Source organism: Zonotrichia albicollis, chromosome 10 (genome assembly GCF_047830755.1).
Source record: "Zonotrichia albicollis isolate bZonAlb1 chromosome 10, bZonAlb1.hap1, whole genome shotgun sequence".
Classification (NCBI taxonomy): domain Eukaryota; kingdom Metazoa; phylum Chordata; class Aves; order Passeriformes; family Passerellidae; genus Zonotrichia; species Zonotrichia albicollis.
The window spans coordinates 27,479,944-27,501,932 of NC_133828.1; the positions used below are offsets into that span (position 1 = coordinate 27,479,944).

The 21,989-nt window shown below is 38.1% G+C and overlaps 1 protein-coding gene across 1 annotated transcript in view; it reads right to left on the reverse strand.

Annotated features, from left to right (window-relative positions):
- LOC102062469 (uncharacterized) overlaps positions 1-21,989 on the reverse strand; it is a 33,489-nt gene that overhangs the window by 2,219 nt on the left and 9,281 nt on the right. The window contains exons 11-34 of the mRNA XM_074548524.1: positions 21,897-21,965; positions 21,140-21,208; positions 19,312-19,380; positions 17,049-17,117; positions 16,549-16,617; positions 16,394-16,462; positions 15,167-15,235; positions 13,891-13,962; positions 13,239-13,307; positions 12,518-12,589; positions 11,593-11,661; positions 11,101-11,169; positions 9,341-9,409; positions 8,235-8,303; positions 7,713-7,781; positions 6,257-6,325; positions 5,487-5,555; positions 4,793-4,873; positions 3,763-3,798; positions 2,617-2,653; positions 1,932-2,489; positions 1,094-1,287; positions 418-505; positions 244-333 (exon numbers count right to left, since the gene is read on the reverse strand). Coding sequence (XP_074404625.1) covers positions 244-333; positions 418-505; positions 1,094-1,287; positions 1,932-2,489; positions 2,617-2,653; positions 3,763-3,798; positions 4,793-4,873; positions 5,487-5,555; positions 6,257-6,325; positions 7,713-7,781; positions 8,235-8,303; positions 9,341-9,409; positions 11,101-11,169; positions 11,593-11,661; positions 12,518-12,589; positions 13,239-13,307; positions 13,891-13,962; positions 15,167-15,235; positions 16,394-16,462; positions 16,549-16,617; positions 17,049-17,117; positions 19,312-19,380; positions 21,140-21,208; positions 21,897-21,965 — 2,263 coding nt within the window. The remainder of the gene's footprint in view (positions 1-243; positions 334-417; positions 506-1,093; positions 1,288-1,931; positions 2,490-2,616; positions 2,654-3,762; positions 3,799-4,792; positions 4,874-5,486; positions 5,556-6,256; positions 6,326-7,712; positions 7,782-8,234; positions 8,304-9,340; positions 9,410-11,100; positions 11,170-11,592; positions 11,662-12,517; positions 12,590-13,238; positions 13,308-13,890; positions 13,963-15,166; positions 15,236-16,393; positions 16,463-16,548; positions 16,618-17,048; positions 17,118-19,311; positions 19,381-21,139; positions 21,209-21,896; positions 21,966-21,989) is intronic.

Consider the following 21,989-nt stretch of genomic DNA (forward strand, 5'->3'; position numbering starts at 1 on the left):
TCAGGAGCTCCCTCTCAGGTTGCAGACAGCCTGGCTTTGCTTTAAGTGGAGCAGTGGGATCCAGAACTTGGAAAGACAAGAACTGCAACTAGATCTGTTATAAAATCCTGAAACGACTGCTCTTCTACATCACAGACTCACAAAGTCTTTGGAGAATGGAACAAAATTACACTGACTTAAAGCCTTATTAAAAGTTAGTGCCAGGCAAAGAGGTAACAAAATGAAAAGTGGTCTGTTACCCACCAGGTCTTGGTGTGGGGCCTGCAGTTGAGAGAGATGATGTTATCCCTTTATTGGATGGTGGTTGTTTAGATGAAAATAATGGTAACACAGCTGCAGGTGAAAAGAATCAGAATGAGACATTGATTTTTCGTGAGCCAAAAATGAAAATGAAGAAATGAATGACAATAGAAATACCTCTAGTGTTTCCTGCCAGCAGGGTTGGCTGTTGTTCTTCATCTTGTTCCTCTTCGTAGGCATCATAGACTACAGGAGGTACATTGGTCTGAAATGAGCATTTGATTTTGTTTCTTTCCAGATACTGTGAAGTGTTCCAAAGTGAACAAGCCCTCCATGTGTTTTTCCTTTGCATTTACCCTGGCTTCAGTGTTAAAAACCAGAATTTCAACTTCTCCTGGTTGGTTTACCAGGAATGTTGGCTTATCTAAATGTTGTATAATTTTTTTTTTTTAGTTCAGCTTTATGGAAGTTTATTTATAGACTTAAAATTATAATCTACAATTGAGTTCAATTACTGTTCTTAGACTTAATTATAACAGTGTAATTGCTTTTAATATTGTTATGATTCACACTGTGGCATGAATATTAGTGTATTAAACAAAGGAATCCTTGTAACAGTATCAGGAATAAGTTATAGCTATTAGTTAATTGCCTGCATGCAACATCAGAGCTCTTACTCAGAACAAGTAGCTCTGAACATACCATGTTAAAGTACCTGTCCTGCAGAAAATTAGGGGAAATGGTACAAATTATGTTAGGTGGCACAGAAAGATATATACTTTAAACTTCTGCTGAATTTTCATACCGGGGCTGATGGTTGAGGAAGATGGCCAAGACTCAGAGGACTTTCTGCTGTAGATACTCTGAGTGTCTGTGCTGGCAGTGATTGTCTGTTACCATTGTTCTTCTGAAGTATGTAGTGTAACGAACTTGGAGATACTGACTGGAAGGATTGCCCACTAATGCTTGCACCATTTTCATTATGCTTGTATACTAAGGTGCCATGTTCATCTTCACAAAATTGACTGACTAATTTGGACTCCAGAGCTGTTAAAAAAAATAAATTCGAAAACATATCGTAATGAGAAATTCAATGTATTCTTAAAATTTGGATTACTTATATATGTCGCTAATGTGCATGTAATCCAGAACTCCTTCAGATTGTTTACACACATCTAAGAAGATTATTCCAGATTCTTTGGAGTATGTGCTTTTTGGTCACAAATTTGCCAGCATGTAAGTCCTCTACATGGTAGAAAATACAGGGATCTTAGGTAAGGGTGTTCATCTAAGCTTTGTAGTAACTACTATTTGTTAATGGGAAAATAATTGTCTATCTTGCTGCTGTGAATAACCACATGAAAATGGATTATTTTCCCAGGAGGTGAACAAGTAGCATTTATGACAATGGGATTCATTCTTATTTACAGTCAGATTTTCAGTGCATGAGCACTTATTCATCTTAGAAAACTTGTTTAAGCAGCTGTTTTCCTGTACTGGGTGACTGACATTCCCCCATTGGCACATTGCCCCATAATGTGACACCACAATCAAAGGGGATCTGTATGTCTAGATTCCTGTTACTTTGCAGCATCAAAGCATATCCACAAAGGTGATGCTTGTCTCCCAGCCTGCCCCCTTGTGAGAAGCGTCTGATGATATAAGGCAGAATAAAAGGTCCCTGGACGCACCTGGGAGGGTGTTAAAGTCATCAATGAGATACATGTGCTCTCCATCTGGGTCTGAAGCAATCACATTCAGCTCCCGCACAAACCCAGCCTGGCTTGGATCTGAAGTATTTACGATTCCTATGGTGTACATTTCGATGTTTGCTGCGTGGGCCTCTCGAACAGCAAGGTCCAGTTTTACAGCCTCTCTCTTGTCTGTTTGGCCATCTGTTAGCACAATAGCCACTTTCCTCACCCCTGCTCGAGCAGCAGAAAATCCTTCCTGGGTGGCTTTGCGGATGGCAGTGCCTGTGTAAGTGCCTTCTCCCATGTACTGCATTTTTCTAATTGCTCGCTTGACATCCTGGCGGGTTGGGTACTTGTTGAGCCCAAATTCTAGGCGAGCTTCTAAACTGTACAGCACAAGGCCAACTCTGGTAGCATTTCTGCCTACAGTTACTCTGTCTACTAAAGCAGTTACAAAGTCTTTGATAATCTCAAAATTTTCTGGTCCCACACTCTCAGAGCTGTCAATCACAAATACAAGCTCCATAGGAATTTCCTTACATTTAATACTGCAACCTACAAAGGAAAAATAAAAGAAACCCAGATCACAATGACTTGATTTGGCATGCTTTAGGAAAAGAGAAGAATGCAAATATAATGAAAGAAATACAGAATTTGAACATAAAGATTCCTGAGTCCTTACCACATATCTCTTTTATTAATTTAATGATATCTTCTCTCTGGATGTGAAAAAAATTAAATATTAAAATATTTTACAATTTGCCTCTTTTAAATGAGCTATAATTTTAACACTTACAAATATTTTGTTTATAATCAATCCTTGTGTCCTACAGTGACTTAGAAAAATCTTACTGTTTAACTTCCAAACTTGGGAATGAGTTCCACGTGTTACAATAAACTATTTCATATGCATACAGGAATCAATAACTTGATAACACATTAACATCTCTATCTAAAACAATTAGCTCCTGTTACTTTAAAAATGTTTTGTGATTAATTGATTCTCATTTAAACTGAAAGGCATATGTATTTTAGCATCTGCATAATATGATATCCCTTTTAAATGTTGTGGAAGCAGAGAAATAGACCCGAGTTTAGGAAGCGTAGGATTGCTTGTAGTGAGCTGACATATGCCAGAGCACCAGTACAGAATGGGAGTTGTCAGCCCTGATGTACCTGGCCCACAATTACCCAGCCTTCAGCAGCACAAAACCCCAAAGCTGCTGCCTTCAGAGCTGTCTGTCAGAGCAATGGGGGCTTCTGTGGCATGTGAACAAAGTGTTTCTCAGAGCAATCATTTGTTACATATATTGAAGTGCATGACAGGACTCATCTGGCATTGAGTCAATCTTTCAAATACAACCTTTTGCTACTGCTTCTCAGCTTTCATCATAAACTGTAGTAATATTTATATATTCACTGACATACTTTGCTGAATTTGACTCAAATGTGGTACAGGCTTAGCAGAAATATAAATAAGTTCCTAGCATGATAGACCATGACAAGTTTGAAGATCTTTGCTCTTCATACTCTTAAATGCTTGCAAAAAAACCTTCCTGCAGCAAGTACACACCTGGGTGATCTAACACTAGCTATAAAAGAACATATAGCAGAAAAATACCTAAAGTCACCAGGAACTTTTAATTCAATTTCGGGATAAAGTAGATAAGAAAAAATCAGAAATATTTGAGTTTGTTTCTTTCTATATTATTGCTGAGTCGGCTTCTAATCAGAAAGCTCTTTCCAAAATAATTAAAAGGCTACATTTCATCTGATAGTGTTGTTTATATCTTGCTGTAATGGGATTTAAATAATGGAATTTGCTTACTGTTAGGCCTTGGTCTCCCTTTGGTCCCATCTTGCCCTGTAACAGTGATTGCTAATTAAGTTATTGCAATTAGGTAGTAACATTGTAATTCAGAATACAACTTCATCAATACTGTTATTAGAATAATATTTTTCCAACAGAAAGTTAAACTAGAAAACGTGTGGTCCTGATGCACGTGCGCTGCCTTGTGCACGTAGTACCTGCAGCCTCCTGAGGAGGTCTGTGGGGAGTGGATGACCTCAGGTGTCCCACTGGGTCACTGCCTGTCAGTTGTCTCTCACTGCTGTCCTGGTTTTGGCCAGGACAGAGTTCACTTTCTTAGTAGCTGGTTAGTGCTGTTTTGGATTTCCCATGGCAATCATGTTGATGACACTCTGTTGCTTTGGTTGTTGCTAAGTGGTGCTTACCCACAGTCAGGGACTTTTCAGTTTCCCATGCCCTGTCAGTGAGAAGCTGCACGAGGAGCTGGGGGAGCAGGGCCAGGAGAGCCGGCCTGGCCAGGCCAAAGGGAAATTCCACAGCACGGAGGGCACTGCCAGCACAGGAACTGGGGGAGTCGGCTGGGAGGGGCCCATCAGTGCTCAGGGTGGGGAGCAGTCTTACTGGGCTTCACCTGGCTTTTTATGATTATGACTGGTTATTATTATAGACTATTATTTTTATAGGTTCAGTTATTAGACTGGTTTATATCTATCCATGAGTCTTTGGCTTGTTAGGTGGGTTTTTTTAACTTTTTTTTTCTAATTTTCCTCCCCATCACACCAGTGTTGGGAGGTAGATGATCGAGTGGCTGTGTAGTATTTAATTGCTGGTTGAGTTCATGACAACTGCCTTAAGGAAGAAACCACATCCATCTGGGAAGTGGGGTATTAATCAAGTAAGTGTCTTCTTTGTGCTTTTAAAGTTTTTAATAGTTTCAGTTTCTTGAAAGTTTCAGATGATATGTAATTAAAGAGAAAGAAGAACACACAACGCAACTTTGTTTCTGAGTGGTTTACAAAAACATCTGCGATAAACCTGAGTTACTCACAGGTTCTCCAGATAAACCAGGGTCACCCACATCACCTTTTTCTCCTTTTTTCCCCTTGTCACCTGTAGCTCCTCGATCTCCCTTTAAAACCATGGTGGTAAGCAGACAGAAATTGTATGTCAGTTTTTGTTACACTTTTCAAATTTCTCTCTCATAGCCTTTGTTGAATGCACATTAAGGTTGTGACATAAGTTAGACATCTTTGTTAGAGATCATTTAAACAAATTGGTACTTTGTGAATTTCATTAATAACTTGTAGTATTGGCTAAGCATTTTTATGGGAAAAAATACATGAAGTGGTTTGAACAATGAAGCATCTCAAGCAACTACATGCAGACTGAGAGGTTTTATGGGCTATTGCATGATGGAAATTATTATCTGTGCCTTAGAAAAATAAGATAACACTGAAGAAATTAATAAAGGGAATATCACTCTGATTTAGTATCACATTGATTTAGTTAGAAAATTTTGCATAGCAGATAGGTGAAAGGAAGTGATATTAAATCTAATACTTATTTTAATAATAAAATAATAATATAGCTTCTAACAAAAATATAATCTTCTGGTGTCTGGGGCTCCTTTTACACAGAATTCACATGCCTTCAATGAGAACTGACTGTGAAAGATCATTTGGAGTGTGTTGGCTTCCATCTAGGGCATTATCTCACTATTATCTCTGATTTAGACATCATACCTTCTCTCCCAGAAGCCCATCTCCAGGGGGGCCTCGTGGTCCTGGCATTCCTTGAATGCCTTGTTCCCCCTAATGATAAAACAGGTAGTGATATTAACCCTTTGTAATCATTCATCACACAGTAATTTAAAATGTTCAAAGGGAAAGTTTTTTAAACTGCATTTTAACTAGGATCTTGAGGCACTTGAGACAATGTAGTAGCTAACTTATATTTCTCAAATACTTCTTCAGTATAAAGATAGACAATATTGAAAACACATATGATCATTATTGGATTTAATTTTAATTTGATTGCAATTTTATTTTTTCTCCTCTTTCCATCCCATTTTATACCCTCTCATTTTGCCTTTATTTCTATCTTTTGAGTCTGTCTGATCTGACTGATGCTTTGGGTAAAAGTGCATATTACAAGGCAAAAAAAACCTCACATTCAGGATGGAGGCTTTTTCTCTACTGAATAGAGGGTAGTACACATAACTAATTCAGACTGTTTCTGTGGCATGAGAGTTGAGGAAGAGGGAGTGGTATTTTTAATTTTGTAAAGGTATCTTTAACTGATAAAAGTTCATTCTTCTTTCCTCAACACACACATGCTTGGGCTAGTTTGCAGCAGTAGACTGAACATACTTTGCAGGTGCTCACATTATCCTTCTCATTTTCTAGCCTGAGGCTCTCTTCACATGAGAAACAATGTGAAATCTCTTTAACACCGTGATGGTCAGATTGACCACTCAGCACAGGTTAATATTGAAGACACTGAGTCTTTTTACCTTAGTTCCTTGAATGCCTTCACCAGGAGGTCCCAGAGAGCCAGGTGGCCCTGGGCGTCCTATGCTTCCCTAGAGGATGTTCATAATAAAAATACACAAGAAATTGTTATACCACTGTGTAATTTCTTGTCCTTCCTCTACCCTCAAACATGGCTTTTTATAAGTAGTGGGAATAAGGCTGGTTTGCTCTAGCTGAGAAGTACTCTTTTTGGCCTTTGTCAGATTTTAATAATCCAGTTTATACTTTGAAGGAGTCACTTGGCTTAATACTTAGTGAACATGAATCACCTTGCTGTTGGAGATATATGCTGCATTGAAGGATGGCTTTTATTGGTGTCACATTGGGGACTCAATTAAAATTTAAGAGAAGATTATTATTGTTTTTTTACCTTTTACCACCATTACACAGCAAGACCTATACAAATACATACTAATGTGGCATTGCAAAGAAACACTTGTTGCTAATTTATAAGCTAGTTTTCAATAAAACTCTAGGAACAATGTTCCCATTCCGTGTTACTCACAGGAAGCAATCAAAACCCATATAGTACAAATTAATTTTATGTCTGTACTGCTATTCTAGTAACCCTGCATGAAATCCTCAATTTCCTCATTTGTGAGGGTCCCATGGACATGCTGTCTCTTGGTACTAGTGCTGCCTGAGAAGGTGCTTTGCTTCACCACTGCTTTTCTCTGGACTCCACCTTCCTGCCAATGGGAACTGGATCTCAGGGACCAGTAAGTCACAGTGTGCAGGTAACTCCTTATTATGTTGCATAATCTTTGCATCTGACATTGTTGAGTTCCTTTAAATTTACATTCAAACAATTTCTTTTGTATTCAATAGACTTCTAAAACAGCTGTAGAAGCATGAGAGTTTCCAGTTTGGGAGGTTTCACAGTGAAATTTGCTTTTTATAGTTACAGTTATTTTTAGGCCTTTGTCATGGTTACAAAATAATTGCAAATATAATCCTTTTTGCAGGGATCAATCCTCATACTGGCTATTAGATGATTTTTTTATTTATACAATAAAAAAGAGGAGTTAATTCCAAAAGAACTCAACAGTAGTGCCTATAGCTGTAAGAGTAGTATAGGCAAGACATGGTAAGTACTTGCCTGGCCCTTAATTCTGACCAATGCTAGGTCTGAAGAAATTTTTGCCTCTCTGTTGCAGCTAATGTCTGCAGGATCTAAATGTTTTGTCACTGATCTTCACTGCTTGGTTATCACCTTATCATTTATCATATGCAGCCACAGGGAGGCTATGGCTTATGCCTAGTCACCATAAATATTTTTGATTTTCTACAAAATAAAGATTATTTGTTGGATTAGTTGTTTCCAGTGAAGACAGAAAACATGCAGATGTCTATACATAATCACACATTTTTGTAGTATACTTCCCCCCCTATTTTAGAAATTAGACAAAGAGAGACATAGTTGTTTAAATCTCTTACTTTTGGTCCTGGCAAGCCTTTCCCTGGGGGACCGGCAGGGCCAGCTGGTCCTCTACTACCAGGATCACCCTGAAAGCCAATACTTTAAGAAATAAGTAGTGAATACCAAAGTTTAATGTATCTCTAGAACTCCAAGCATCTGTTACACACAAATGGGACAAAAAGAACTATTGAACTGCACTGTGCAAGTCCAAACAACGCTAACCCAGGGATATTGCTGGCAGGGCAGTGAAGTTATTGGGGATAAACACTGGCTGGTGGTCTAAGCGTATTCAAGTCAATTATGCAGTTACACAGGAATTACAATTCCCGTATTATAAAATGAACTCCAGATTCTCCAAACAAAAAAACCCACAAAAACTCAACAAACCTAAACCAAAAAAGATTTACCTTTTATATACTGAGAAGAAAGTTAAAGCTGGATTAAATAGGAATTCTGACTATGACCTATGGGTAGGAATTGTATCTCTATGAAGTAGAGTATACACAAGCATTTGCTTTTCTAGGACTTGAAGCCTGTACCTTAGGTCCTGGTAGTCCAACTCCATCTGGGCCTTGCTCACCGGGAATCCCAGGGGGGCCTGGCAAGCCCTGAAATTGTATGCACAGACAAAATATAAATTTAATTTACAGCTACATTGACTACATCCATTTGTTAATATTTTCATGGTAGTGTTTAAACTATATTGTCTCTTAATGGGATCACTGTGATCTACAACTGGTTACACTTTACTCTGATATGCCAGAAGTAGTGTCAGTAGCATTTACATGTGTGTTGCATGTCATGCAGGGGCTTGAATGTGTTTAAAGGTAGAGGGATCTAATGTGGAGAGGCAGTTGCAGAAGCAGTTCTTCATTGGGTTGCACAAAAATAGCAGAAAGTATTATAAATCAATTTCCATGTTGATATTTGTTAATTTTGGTTCCTCAGTGTGGCAAATGCAAGCACTTTTGCTTGTGTTTAGCATAGGCAAATGCAAGTATATGTGCTCCAAACTCTGTGCCTGTAGCCAGCAATCTTTCTGAGCCTTCCTCACTGCACAGGCAGGAAACTGCCAGGGCTGGTGGAGCACACTGAGAGCAGACTGGATGTGTGAGCTCAGCATTGCACACATGTGCAGGGAAGGGAGAAGAAGGAGAGGAGCCTTTTCTCTTTGCATCTCTTTGAAGGGATTGGTTATATTTACCAATAAAGGCCTCTGTAACCATTAGTTCTGGCTCTTTGCACATCAGTTGCTTTTTCAGTGGTTCTGGGATGTATATGGATCCAGCTGCTTAGCTAGATTGTATTTTCCTGTTTGGGAATAAATTTTGGACGGTTGGGCAGAGGACAGGACCCTGCAGGAAGATTTTGAGGGAACTGATTGAAACATCAGTGATACTTTGGCAAAAAGAACCCGCCTGGAATATGTTATGGGGTGTATCAAGAGAAGAGGACAGGGATGATGATGTGCTATTTGAGAGAGAGATTTCATTTTATTCTGTGTTGAAGTGCATTTCCACAGTTGAGGAGTTTTAGGCTTTTAGACCAGCAAATCTTTCCTAGCATGTCAGACATGTAGGATAACCCCTTAGGTGTAGCACTTATTACTTCCCAATTCACATAAAGGAAACATCTATAAACTTACAGGTGGGCCAGGATAACCATCTCCTTTTTGCCCAAAGGGCCCAGGGGGTCCTGGGAGGCCTTGCTCACCCTGATGAAGGCAGGAAAAACAGCTAAGTGAATGCCAAGACAATTGCTAGCAGGAAATTATCCATGAAAGTCAAACTCACTTGGCAAATATAATTTGATTTTATCTGTCTATTGGCTAATGTATTTTACTATGTGAATTATTATTTTAGGTTTATTTAATCCTGGACTAAACGAGTGACATTTAATAGTGCTCATGATCTACAGTCCTGAGTCACTAATTTTAATATTTTTCAAGATCTCTGCTGTCATTTGTGGCCTACATATAAGAAGAAATTACTTTAGTTGTATTTCTCATATATTTATCATAATTTGTTCTAGAATTCTATTTTCCTGTAATGCTGTGGAACCTCATTAAACCCTTGGAGTATAACAGGCTCTTCCTATGGGAAATGTACAACTCAACTCCTTTCATGGATCCAGACAGCTGGAGTATCTCAGGAACAGATTTACCAAAAAAACTCAGAGGACCTTGACCCTCCCAGCCACACTGGGGGGTGCAGCGAGTTGCTCAGTTACTATAAAATGGATGGTCAAGATTGCATTTGTTCCTGTAGCTACCCAAAATATGGGCATTTAAAACAGTGGCAAAAAAGACCCATGCAAAAATAACTTAAAAAATTAGGCTGTAAAAAGCTTTACCCTCTATGGCTTTACTCTGTATGCTTGTGTGTCTAAGAACTAAGCAAAAGCAGAACCATAAATGCTGACAAAGACAGCAAGAAGTGAAGAATGTAGTCACAGAAACATGCAGTATTGCCCAATTGAAAGAGCTTTGGGGGGCTCAAGGTTGAGGGAAGTGAGACTTGCAACTCTGAGCAAAGGATATGTTTCCAGTTGATTAATTCCTGTTAGATCCCCAGAAATGGGACAACATGAAGTTCTCTGAATTGACTGTTCTATACCAAAAATTATGTGATTCCATCAGCATATTCTCCTCCTGATGAAAATAAATGTAAAAATCTTGAAAACCACTGACTGATCAAAAAGAGATAGAGATTGTCACATGTTTCTCATGCTTCTGTTACTCTGTTCAGTTCACTCAAAGAACAAGGGATTAGGGATGTATTCAAAAGTACTGTCAAACTCACTAAGAAAAAAAGGTGGTGGAGGGGCAGGCAAGATCCAGTATATTTGGAGAAACACAGGTTTGTATGTCCTGAGTTTGTTGGTCTCAGGAAAAATCTTTGCTGGAATGAAGAGTGGCTTATGAAAGTTGAATCTAGGTACCACAGGCAGTGGTACACAGAAGCCATTAGAGATTGGCTACATGTTCATGTTCTTCTTACACTAGAACCCTGTGTTGTGAATATGAAGTTAACCCTGAAGTTATGAATGAAGCAAAGGAGCCTGGCTGAGAAAAATCAGCTGCTTGCTAATGAACATGTAGGCTGTTGTAAACAGGGTTAATGGGGTGTTCTCTCTGAATTCACACCAGTTAGAAACAGTCATTCCTCTCCTGGTTCTCTGCCATCTGAAAGGTTACAGTTACAGACTCTGGAGGATTGACCATCCTTGGTTATCCAGCTCTGCAAATCCTTCTACTCTGCCAGAGTTGTAGGACACACACATTAACTGTGGGACATTTCAGTGGAACACTGGGGCCATCCTAGGAGGTTTGTTGCTGCTTCACTGAAATCCTCCTGCCTTATTTTGCAGTTGTATCAGAAATCAGTTTAACAATTTAGGAGCTACCTTTGCCCCAGGAAGCCCAAAACCTGGTTCTCCAATTGGTCCAGCAAGACCAGGTAACCCAATGTCACCCTGCAATGAAGAAAATAAATTCTCTGCTTACATATCTCATTAAACACCACAGGCTGTGGGTTTCTTTCGTATGAATTCATATATAATGAACATAACAGCTCATTTTATTTATTGCTATTGCAAACATTAAAAACACCAAAAGCATAAATGAAAATGAAAGAGTAAATAGAAAAAATACAAAGAATAAACTAACGTGCTTTGATATCCAAAGTTACTCAAAATAAAGAAATGAACAAAAGTAGGCCACACCTCAAGCTGGCATACAGTTAATACCAGGGCACAGTGGTAGCTAGACTGGATGCAATCCAGAGGAAGTCTTAGTTGACCTCATAAGGCTGGAATTGTTGACACAAATATTAACATAGCCTACTTCAGCTTCCACCCTGGGTTTCTAAGCACTAGGAGATGGAATGTGGATGGTACCTTTGGTCCAGGCACAGATCTTCCAGGAGGGCCTGGCATTCCAAGACGCCCTGGTGCACCAGGCTCTCCCTGCAGTGAAGGTAGGAGAGAAAAAACAATGGATTTTTCTGAAAGTGAGCATGACAATCACACAGAGAAAACATTTTTGCAACAATTTACATTTAATTCCATTAAAATTTGATTAGAATTTCTAATAACCTTTTCTATTCAGAGATCAATCTAATATTTGGAGAACTGAAAACAACCTTATTCTGTTTTCTCCATGGAAATGAGATTCTTCTCAGTCACTAAAGAAACATGTTTTTAGAAGTCCCTTTCTTAGTGTATTCAAGGCTTAGTCCACCACATACAGTGCTCAAGACTCCCTGCCCAGCTGTGTAGGTATACTGAAAACATTTATACATTTCTGTTAGAGTAGATTTTTTAAAATGTATCTTTCACTTTACTTTTTTGCCTTTTTTTCATTTTTGGGGAAATACTCTTGTTTGTATAAATAGCAAAAGAATAAGGAACTGGAGGATAAACCTGGAGTAGCTTTCATCAAGTACTGAGTATTTTAACAGAAACTCCAAACCCATAAAAGAATATCAGCCATGAGTCAGTATAAGGGAAAATAAAGTCTTGTCATGTATTTATATGCCATACACCATACTATCTTCTCAAATATTTCAGTATAAAAATAACAGTATGTAGCTTTACATTTTCCAAGCCAACAGGGAAGCAATATGGGAAATGCAAAGGGTTTTAAAAAACACCGCCAGTTGTTGGTAGGGATCATGGGGATTCTTGCTAAGAGAAGCCTTTGCTGAACTTTTTTGAAATTATTTTTTTATAAAGTTGATTCTAGAGCAGTTGTTTCTGAGATCTGGAACAATGTACAGCTTTGGGAGAGTATTTTACACATATAACACAGTAATAAACTCACTTTAGCTCCAACAGGTCCAGGCATTCCTGTTGGTCCTGTTAGTCCACGTATTCCTCTCTGTCCTTGATCTCCCTACAGAAATGGAAAAGACATGTCACACATGTCAAATAATTTAAGAATGTATTAACTGAAATCAATTGTAAATGTCAGTGAAAGATAGCAAACATCTATTTGTAGGTGGTGCACATGAGCTGTTCCTATTGCCTTCACTGGCAAGTCAGTTATTTCTGCTCAGGAATTATCCAGTGTTGGATTTATACAATTTAAAAGACATAGATTTCATCCAAAATTAAATAAATCAGTTTACCACAGAATACTGTGAAGAAAATAAAAGCCAAATGGAATCTTAAAGGTTGAATAATTGCAGCTGAAAAGCAGGTTAAGTAATTACATTAAAAAGATAATAGGAAAAATAATCAAAACAGGAAAATATAATCCAGCTACTAGTACTTGTTTTTTTGGTTTTTTTTTATTTGAAGGCAAATAGGGCAAATCAATTGATCCCAAAGAAAAGCTAAGAATACTGTAAAGTTCTCAAGAGAAAATTGGCTGTTCAAGCAGATTACTGGGCTGTAATAATTACAACAAAATTGAAGCAACTATGAGTCCAGAATAATATTTTTTTGTTACTTATATTGGACAAAAAAAGAGAAGTCTTTTTGACAAACCTTTTCCTGGAACATTCCAGTTTTGAGTGACACCTTTAGTAAGAAATCCTCACCTTTTCCCCCTGTATTCCAATCCCTGGAGCACCTTCAGGACCTCTAAGACCAGGCAACCCTGGTTCACCCTTGAATAGAAAAATCAAAGGAGTGTCTCAGAGCACTGCATGGACATGGTGCAAGACAAACTTGGCATTCCCTTGAACAAGTTCATGAAGACCATGGACCTTTCAGAGTCAGTGACAAAGCTCCCACTGCTGTCAGGTGTGTCCAGGGGCTCTTTCCCATATTCAGAAGCAAGCACTGTACAGCTCCATGTGGAATGTGAGAAGTAGCACATTTCCTTAGAGACAGCTGAACACTGAGTATATTACCTTAAATTCTGAATCTATTAAAAAACACTGTCAGAAGGCCAGTAAATCTTGCCCATACCCATTTTAGTGGTTTCCCTCCTGAGCTGCAGGGCATTTAATGAATTCCACAAAGCATACAAGAGTAAACAAGATAAGGCAATGCCCCACCCCAAAACATTAGAAAAAGTGAAGTTTTTCCTAAAAAAGTATATTCAAAAGAGATTTGTTTTTCTGAAAAAAAATGTGGTACTTTTCCCCTTGTCCAGGAACACTCTCTCTTCTAGGTTTGGGTGTCAGCACAGGGAGAATAGCAATGCTTGGGGTGAAACAGAGGGACTGCACAGAGAGATGAACCAACCTTTTGTCCAGGGGCTCCATCTTCTCCTGGAAGACCAGGCAGACCTGCCAGTCCTGAAGGCCCTGGATCACCCTGACATCAGTAAAAAGTAAGTTCTTCTATTAAATGCAAACTCAGTATTATTTCTTCTCTGAATTAAGGAAATCTATTTAATTTTTTTTAACTTTAAATATATTTGTAGAAAACATTTATGCATATGAAGTCTTGTCTTTTTTTATGAAGACAGTTTTCATTACTTGGTACTATCCTACTGTCTGATTGTTTTGAAGTGTGCATTTTATCTATGCAATTAAAATTATTAGCTGTTAATGATCCAGCTTATTCTTAAAAAATAAGCTGAATAATTTCATTAAGTGGCAGCCTTTGAAGGAAATATCAGCTATAACTGATTATGACACAATGATTGACATCTTGCTGATGAATATCAATACAAATCAATTAATGTCATTGGAATTATCATGGCCCTAATTATGTAAGATTCAGGAGCGTGTCTTGGTTTTAGATGAATTTGTGGTGAAATGGGTTCTGTCAGTTTTATTGTCTTTTGTGAAATTAAAGAGAGAAATGGAATAATTTTCTTTTCCAGCCCCTGTCACAAATCCCTAACAAACCAGACCAAAACTAGGATAGCCTTGTGCCTTTCCACTGTCACAAAAGTACATTTTCATTGATTCCCCTATTCTATATTAATCTGGCTGTTAATGTCATAGGGACTGGTTACTGTTTGGGCACTTCAGCACTAAGACAATCTGGTTACAGCTTCCTCTCCTCTTAGCAACTCAGCTGTTCTTTCTGTCCACCAGCACAGCTGGTTTCTCCTATGAAGGCCTGAGGATGTAGCTGCTCTGTTTCCACCACATTCTGTGTGGAAAGGGAAGGAGCAGTCCAATAACCACTGTTCTGGGTTTGTTTTCACCTCTCTGCTACAGTGTAGCTTACACTTGGGGCTGTGAGTTCTGGCAGCTGTTCAATATTCTGGATGGTTTTCTCCACAGAGCTGTCGGTGAGCTGTGTGCAATGATGACTTGAGCATGAGCCAGGCAGGTGAAAGTTTCCAGTCACCACAAATCTTACTATTTTTTACAGAACAGGGGTATTTAAAATGCTGCCATATCTGGAGGTCATTGAAACTCTCTGTTAAAAATTCAAAATACTAAGAATCTAAAAGTTATGTCTAAGCCTGTTTTTATGTGGCTTCAGAAAGCATACTCAGGAAATATAAATTTATAATCCAAATGAATAAATAGATTAAGTAATTCCTCTGTTAACAATGTACCTTAGAACCAGGTTCTCCAATACCTCTTTCTCCTGGCACTCCAGTCTCTCCTGGCAAGCCTTGTTCACCCTTAAACAGATATTAGTTTTTAACAGCATTATTAAGAAAAATATAAAAGCATACGGTTCATTGTGTAAATTTTAAGAAAGATTAGTGTAATCTTGTCTGTAGTAAGAAGTGTTAAACCCTTGGTCACAAAGATTGGCAATTTGCCACATGTTTTGAGCTGTCACCAAAGAGCTGTTAGTGGAAATTATTAATGCTGTAAATCTACACTTGTATGTCCCTGGGAATCCTTCCTGCCAAAGAGCTGATATTTCAGGAGCATATATGACATCCAAAGACAAATGTTATTTTTTACTTTTTAGCAATGGTAATCATATCCCTGCACAGTCACTTAAAAGTGTAAGAGGTGATACTTGATTCTGCAAAATTCTTTACTTGTCATGGACACTTGACCCACTTGCACCTCTAGTTCCTTTATATCATGCTTTAATAGCCTTCAGAACTTTGTCACATCTTTCAGGAAATTACTTTAAATCTCCATTCCAACACCTCTAGGGTGATGTCTTTCATTAACAGTTCTGTATTTTGTGAATCAGTTAAGGCTAAATTATTCTGAGAGATTTCCTTCTGAAAAAGTAGTCTTCCTTGCACCACAGACCATTTTTGACATCTGGATACGTAGGTACAAATTGAGGTGAGACAATAGGTGGAAGGAGTTGCAAGGAAGGCAGGCAATCTCTAATGTATCTATGTATGTATTTTTCTGGAATGGAAACAGTACAGTGAGAATAAAAGATGATATGGAAATTGGGATGGTCCTGTCTTGTAAGGGCAGCTAGTTTTTGTAACAGGTTTACTGCACCTCCACGTGCCATGAAGAAACCACAAGCTGAAGGCAGACAACCCTCTCAGTGGAAGTGTATCAGGCAAAGTGCAGCTCACTGTCTGGTATGTGGCGCCTGAAATCTTCTGTGTGAGTCAAGCAAAAACCTAAATAAGTAGCCATGGCTTTAATTTACCAAGGCTTTTCAGTGGAGTAGGATCTGCTGTATGGTTTATAGTATCAATAAAGAAAATATTTTCCTGCATCTATGTCAATACTTGGACTGGTTTTCAGCAATCCAGTTTAATGTAAATATTTACAGAGATAGACCATTTCTTGATCATGAAACATAATGATAAAAACAGCGCAGTAGCTTTTACTTCAGAAAATTCCCTGACCTTTGGTCCAGGTATCCCCTGTCCTGGTAGCCCTCTAGAGCCAGGTGGTCCTTTTGGGCCCTCCACTCCCTGAGAAGAGTAGTTAAGTAATTATTAAAAAATAAAATAGTCTCTGTTACTATATACTGAAGTGTGGGGTGAAGGGAAAATTGTACCTTTTCTCCTTGAATTCCAATTCCAGGTAATCCAGCTGATCCCGGTAAACCAGGGGGACCACACTCACCCTGGCAAACAAAGTACAGGAGCTTAGTTGTGCAAAGATACAGAAACACTCTGGGACAGCTCCCTTGCTAGTCAGTACATGCTGACTTCTTTTGAAGTCAGTAAAGCTGGGGATCTGACCTTTTATCTTTCACACATGCATTTCTTCCCCACTGGGTCAGTTGCAAACAACCTCTAGTCTCTTTTTCCCTTTTTAAACCTTAACTTTCACACAGAATCAGATGCTTTTTCTAACATCTTCTATTTTAATATGAGGATGTTAATATGGGTTGGGAGAATTTATTGGGCATAAATCTCTACTAAATACCACATTGTCCATTGTCTTTTAGGGGTTCCTTGCCTCATTGTACCTTCTGCAATGAGTATCAACCCTGTATTCCCTGTACAGGATTTATTTGCACTCCATTAATCCCCTGGTGTATTTATTGCTCACCTTGTCACCTTTTATGCTGATGCCTGGAAGTCCACGAGGGCCTTTAGGTCCATCAAAGCCACGATCTCCCTACATGAAAAACGAATAAGTTATTAACTGTGGAGACACACAGCTGTTCTCTCTGAAGTGACTAGAGACAGTGTTTTCTCTGTCATAATGAAAACCAAAATGAAAAGAACCAGAAAGCTGCTCCTGGATCTGTGTTCCAGGATACCAAAGAGATTATCTTTTCAAAAGAGTTTGCCCTGCAATTTGAAATTGCTGAATTGCTGCTGAAAGAGCTGAACAAGCTTCTTTTTTATCTTTCTGCCCACCTCAATTACTTAAGGTCCTGTTCTGCTTCCTCTCAAATCAATAGCAAACCCACAGCTGATTTAAAGGCCTGCAGGGATGAGTACTGAAATTAACTAAAAACTGAATTCTGCTTATTTTTTTTCATGAGTTAATCTCATTAAAGTGTGGGTTAATCTCATTGAAGTGGGGTAATTAGGCTCTGGCTCCCACTGAAGACAGGTTGACTGTATTGTTATAGAAGTCTATTTGTAAACGTCATTGTCTTTCTAAATGTTCATTTACAAAATAGTGGTCTTGGGGAAAGTGCCAGTTACTAAAAAAGGTACAAATATTGTGCTTTTCTGTACTTCTTAATAAAACCTGTAGAGGCAGATATCAGCTTTTAATAGTAAAAGTTTAATAGTTTAAATAGTAAAAAAATCACCCAAGACAATAAAATTACACCCCAGACAGATCTTTTCTATCCTTAGTAACCAATTCCATAATTTTAACTTTGACAGAAATTCCTTATGAGGATTTGTATTTAAAATAACATTCTTTACTCCTGATGCTTTAGAACATCTGCCTTCATTATCCTTTTTACTAAACTGTGAGCTTGTAGTAAAAAGACTTGAAGAAAACAACTGCAAATTTGCTTAGATTAACAAATCACCAGTTTAAAATGTGTTTAAAACCAAAGAACTGACATGCTTGGCAGCCACAGATTGGATTAGAGATACATATGGACTCTGTTGATCCATGCTTGGCTCCAGGTCAGACTTGGCAATAAAAAGTAGTACACTTTTTATAGAATGAAGAGTTCCAATAATGCTAACAGAACTTCTCTTTGATTATTTTATTCTGCCTATCCATCTCAACTGCTTAGTAGTTTTGGTTAGATTATGCATCCATCAGTGCTTGTTCCTACTGTGCCCTGTTGCTGTGTTTTAGTTATTAGTTGTAGTGTTTCTTCCCACATGAATTGGTATTTCAGTGGCAATTCAGTGATTTTGAAATGCATTTTCTTCAAATTGTATTTTTGTTAGTTTTCATTCATGAGATCTGCTAAGCAGATACAAGCCATCAACAAAGAGGTTAAATAATTTCTATAATTCATCATCATAAAATACACACTGGATGTTTGAAGATATTATGTTGCTAGCAGCAGTTAAATTTTAACCGGTCTGACAACAGTATTGTGCTAAGCAGAAATCCTAAGATTTTTAGTGAAGGGCTACTCTCACAGAAAATCTGATTTTTAGTTGGGATCTGCCTCTGTGAAACCATTTTTTTATTGTTTTCTCAAGCAGAATTGGTGCTTGCATAAAAATGAGAAAACTGTTTAGTTGCTCAGTTCATGTACAATCTGTGTCACTGTGTTATTTGTAACCAAGGCCAAAGCCTAGGAACTGGTTTTCAGTGGGCAGCAAAGGAATCTTCTAGTAAGTCCATCCATGGAGTACAACTACCGCTCTCATTACTGCCACTGGATCTGCACATTAGTAACAGCACCTTTCTTTTCCAACAAATTGAATTGTCTTCTGCTAAAATGCATAAGCCAGTGGTTGAGGTTTGTAAGAAGCTTAGCCTGTTTTTATAGTGACAGTAAAGGTCTCTATATAAGGATTAAGAAAAAAACCCAACAACAAAATGCTAAATTTTTCATCTAGGAACCTTTTAATGGTGCTTTATTTACAGTCAAATGCTTGAGGCTTTTTTGAAATTATGGAATTCATTCCAGGCTTAGATCCCACAAATCAAGCATCAGGTAAATTAAATATTGGCTTTACAGGCCCCAAAGGCTAGCTATGCCTACAAGTCATGTTTGAACCAAGTGAATTCCATCAAAATATATTGGATTGTTTGATGGAAAATCTTAATATTAATTTACAAGATACTTTCTCAGATTCCTGTGCCTTCTATGGACTTGTTTTGGCATGCACTCATTTAATGGTGCTGCTCGGGTCTTAGAACCCTTTGACTGTTGTACCTTTGCTCCTGGAAGCCCTTCTCCTGGTGAGCCTCTTTCTCCTTGAACACCTTGTGGTCCTTGAGGCCCCTGTTAACAGAATTTAAAACGACCTAGGATATGTATTAATCACTCAGATGGACAGCAGTGTATTCTATGTCACTGTCTGTTATAAGCAGGTCTTCAGACCTTGGTGTAGTTACAGTCTGTGACAGATACTGCAGTGACACAGCATTCCCAGTGAGTAAGTGATGAGCATTCTGGCCTGCAGCAGTAACAATACCCTTCAGGTTCCTAAGGAATCACAGGTTATATAGATGAAATTTCTATTCCTTACATTTTGGAATCTTCACGCCCTAAATTTCCATTTTACAAATTCTTGCTAATCCTTATTAATGTATCAGTATAATCATGAGAGACAGAAGCAGATGAAAGCCCATGCAGAGTAATGCTGAAAGAAACAAAGCTGTAGAAAGATTTAACTGTAATTGGCAAAGAGAGAAATAGCATGCCCTTCTCTTTTTGAAAAAAGATCTGATAGATGCACAAGGGGAAAATGACAAAAAAAATATGCATGTCCAACACCTGTGCATATTAAGCCTGCTTCACAGTGTTTTCTTGCATCTGTTTTTTAAAGATTTTTACTCAGATTTATTGCTTGGGGTCACACATACATCACAGAATGCTGATAAATTTGTCTCTGCATAGCCTAAATATGCTTCTCCTTCTGCACAGAGCTTTAGAGTAATTCCTAAGGTATAGATATTTGGACTCAAGCCATTAAAAGGAACTTCTTTTGAAGCACATACACTTTAAAATAAATAAAATAAGCATATTTAGAATATTTTTTAAAATCAGTATCTCTTGTTATAGCAGTATTTTTTTGGCTAGGAAAGATTAACATCCAGGCATCTCTCATCCCACAGAGTGGGTCTTTGCTCTGTGGTGTTATTGAAGAGAATCTGGAAGTGTTACTGCCCTGCTTGGACTGATTGCCACCACCATCCTTATTTGAAATGCTCTTGTTCTTGGGCTCTCAGCAAGAACTCACTGCTCTCCAGTAGTGTATTTTCAAGCAGGTTTGAAATCAGTCAGTTCACCTACCAAACAATGATTCTCTTTTTCATGGGAGCACCTCTTATGAAATGTTTATTCCAAATTTTGCCTTGTCAATGGGAAAAAGGTACTTGTGAAAAAACTGAACAAAATTTCCCTTGTGGTTGCACTAGAAATCTTTCATCCAGGTGAAGAGAAATGAATTTAAGTCTGCTGTACTGTAAATAGCTGAGGAAAAGGTCCTGCCTGATATTTAGAGAAAAAGGACCATAAAATTGACATGCTGGTTTTCTGAATTACCACAAAGAGATGGAGTTTACAACTGCCAGGAAGAGGAAGGGAAGGAAAAGTAGGGAGAGACTTCAGAGCCAAACCTACTATAAATTCTGAAAGTCTCCTCCTCAAAGCCATGCTGATGTTAATATTCTAGTGATACTGAAAAGCAGTCAACTTCAAAGTTATCACATAGGGATTTCACACTATTTAATCTATTAGGGGACAGATTTATTTATATATTTGTGTGGTTTTGCATCAGATGTTTTATTTTCATACCTGTTTTAGAGATATGATAATTAGAAAAGTTAAGAAATTGGAAACATTTCCAGTTTATTGAGGGAAACAAGAGTGAGACAACATAATATGTATAAGAGTGAGAAATGGTAGAAGAAAGGAGATGGTATAACTTAGCACACATTTTCTTGTGTGCTAAATCTTCCCCATTTTTATGGGGAAGCATTGAGAATTTTTACTTTCTGTCCTGCTTTCCTCTTACCAAATAAAAAACCAGACATACCATAAATCCTGGTTCACCAATTCCAGGTGGGCCAACAGGGCCTGGTCTTCCTGTCAAACCAATGTCACCCTTCAAAGAAAGATGTACTTTGAATATGCCTGATTTAGGAATTTTTATGTGTGCAGCATATAACAACTCATCAGGCATTCTGTGCTTGAAATGTTGGATGTAGGAGATTATAGGAACAGCAGAGAAAACCTGAGTGTCCTCAGAGTCATACACCACACAAGGCCCAGCAGGCTTTGAACTGGGCCAATGTCACAGCTTTAGGGGAGAGGTCAGTTCTGCATTTGACAGAAGAAGATGTTGAGTCTAAAAAGTCTAAAAGATTCATTATTCCCTTCATGCACCCAGTCATGTATCACTTACTGTCCCTTCCCAAGAAGTCAGTATTCTATCTTCTGTCTTGCAGTTTCTGTTCTTTTTATGCCAGTCATCTAAACCAACAAGCCTGTTTTGCACAGATTAATTTCTGTTTAAGACTATGAATTTGTTTTTACCTAATCATACTCTTCTTGGTAGTTTATGTCAAGCATAACAACTACTGTAAAAAAATCCTTTAAAGTATATACTTAAAATGTACTTTTTGTTTGCAACTGTTTGTAAACAGTTTTGATAACATACAAAATACCTTTCCAGTACCACAAAACCAGCATTTATGGTCTTGAAGTTTCTTGTGAATCAGCAAGTCTATTAGCTCAGCTGTCTTGATCCTTATCCTACAATACATGGAATACAGAATATGAGATTTTTGTACCTTTGGGCCTGGCAATCCTACTCCAGTTTCTCCAGGCAAGCCAGGTGGCCCAGGGAGACCTCTTTCACCCTTTTAAAGAATGAAAAGAAAACA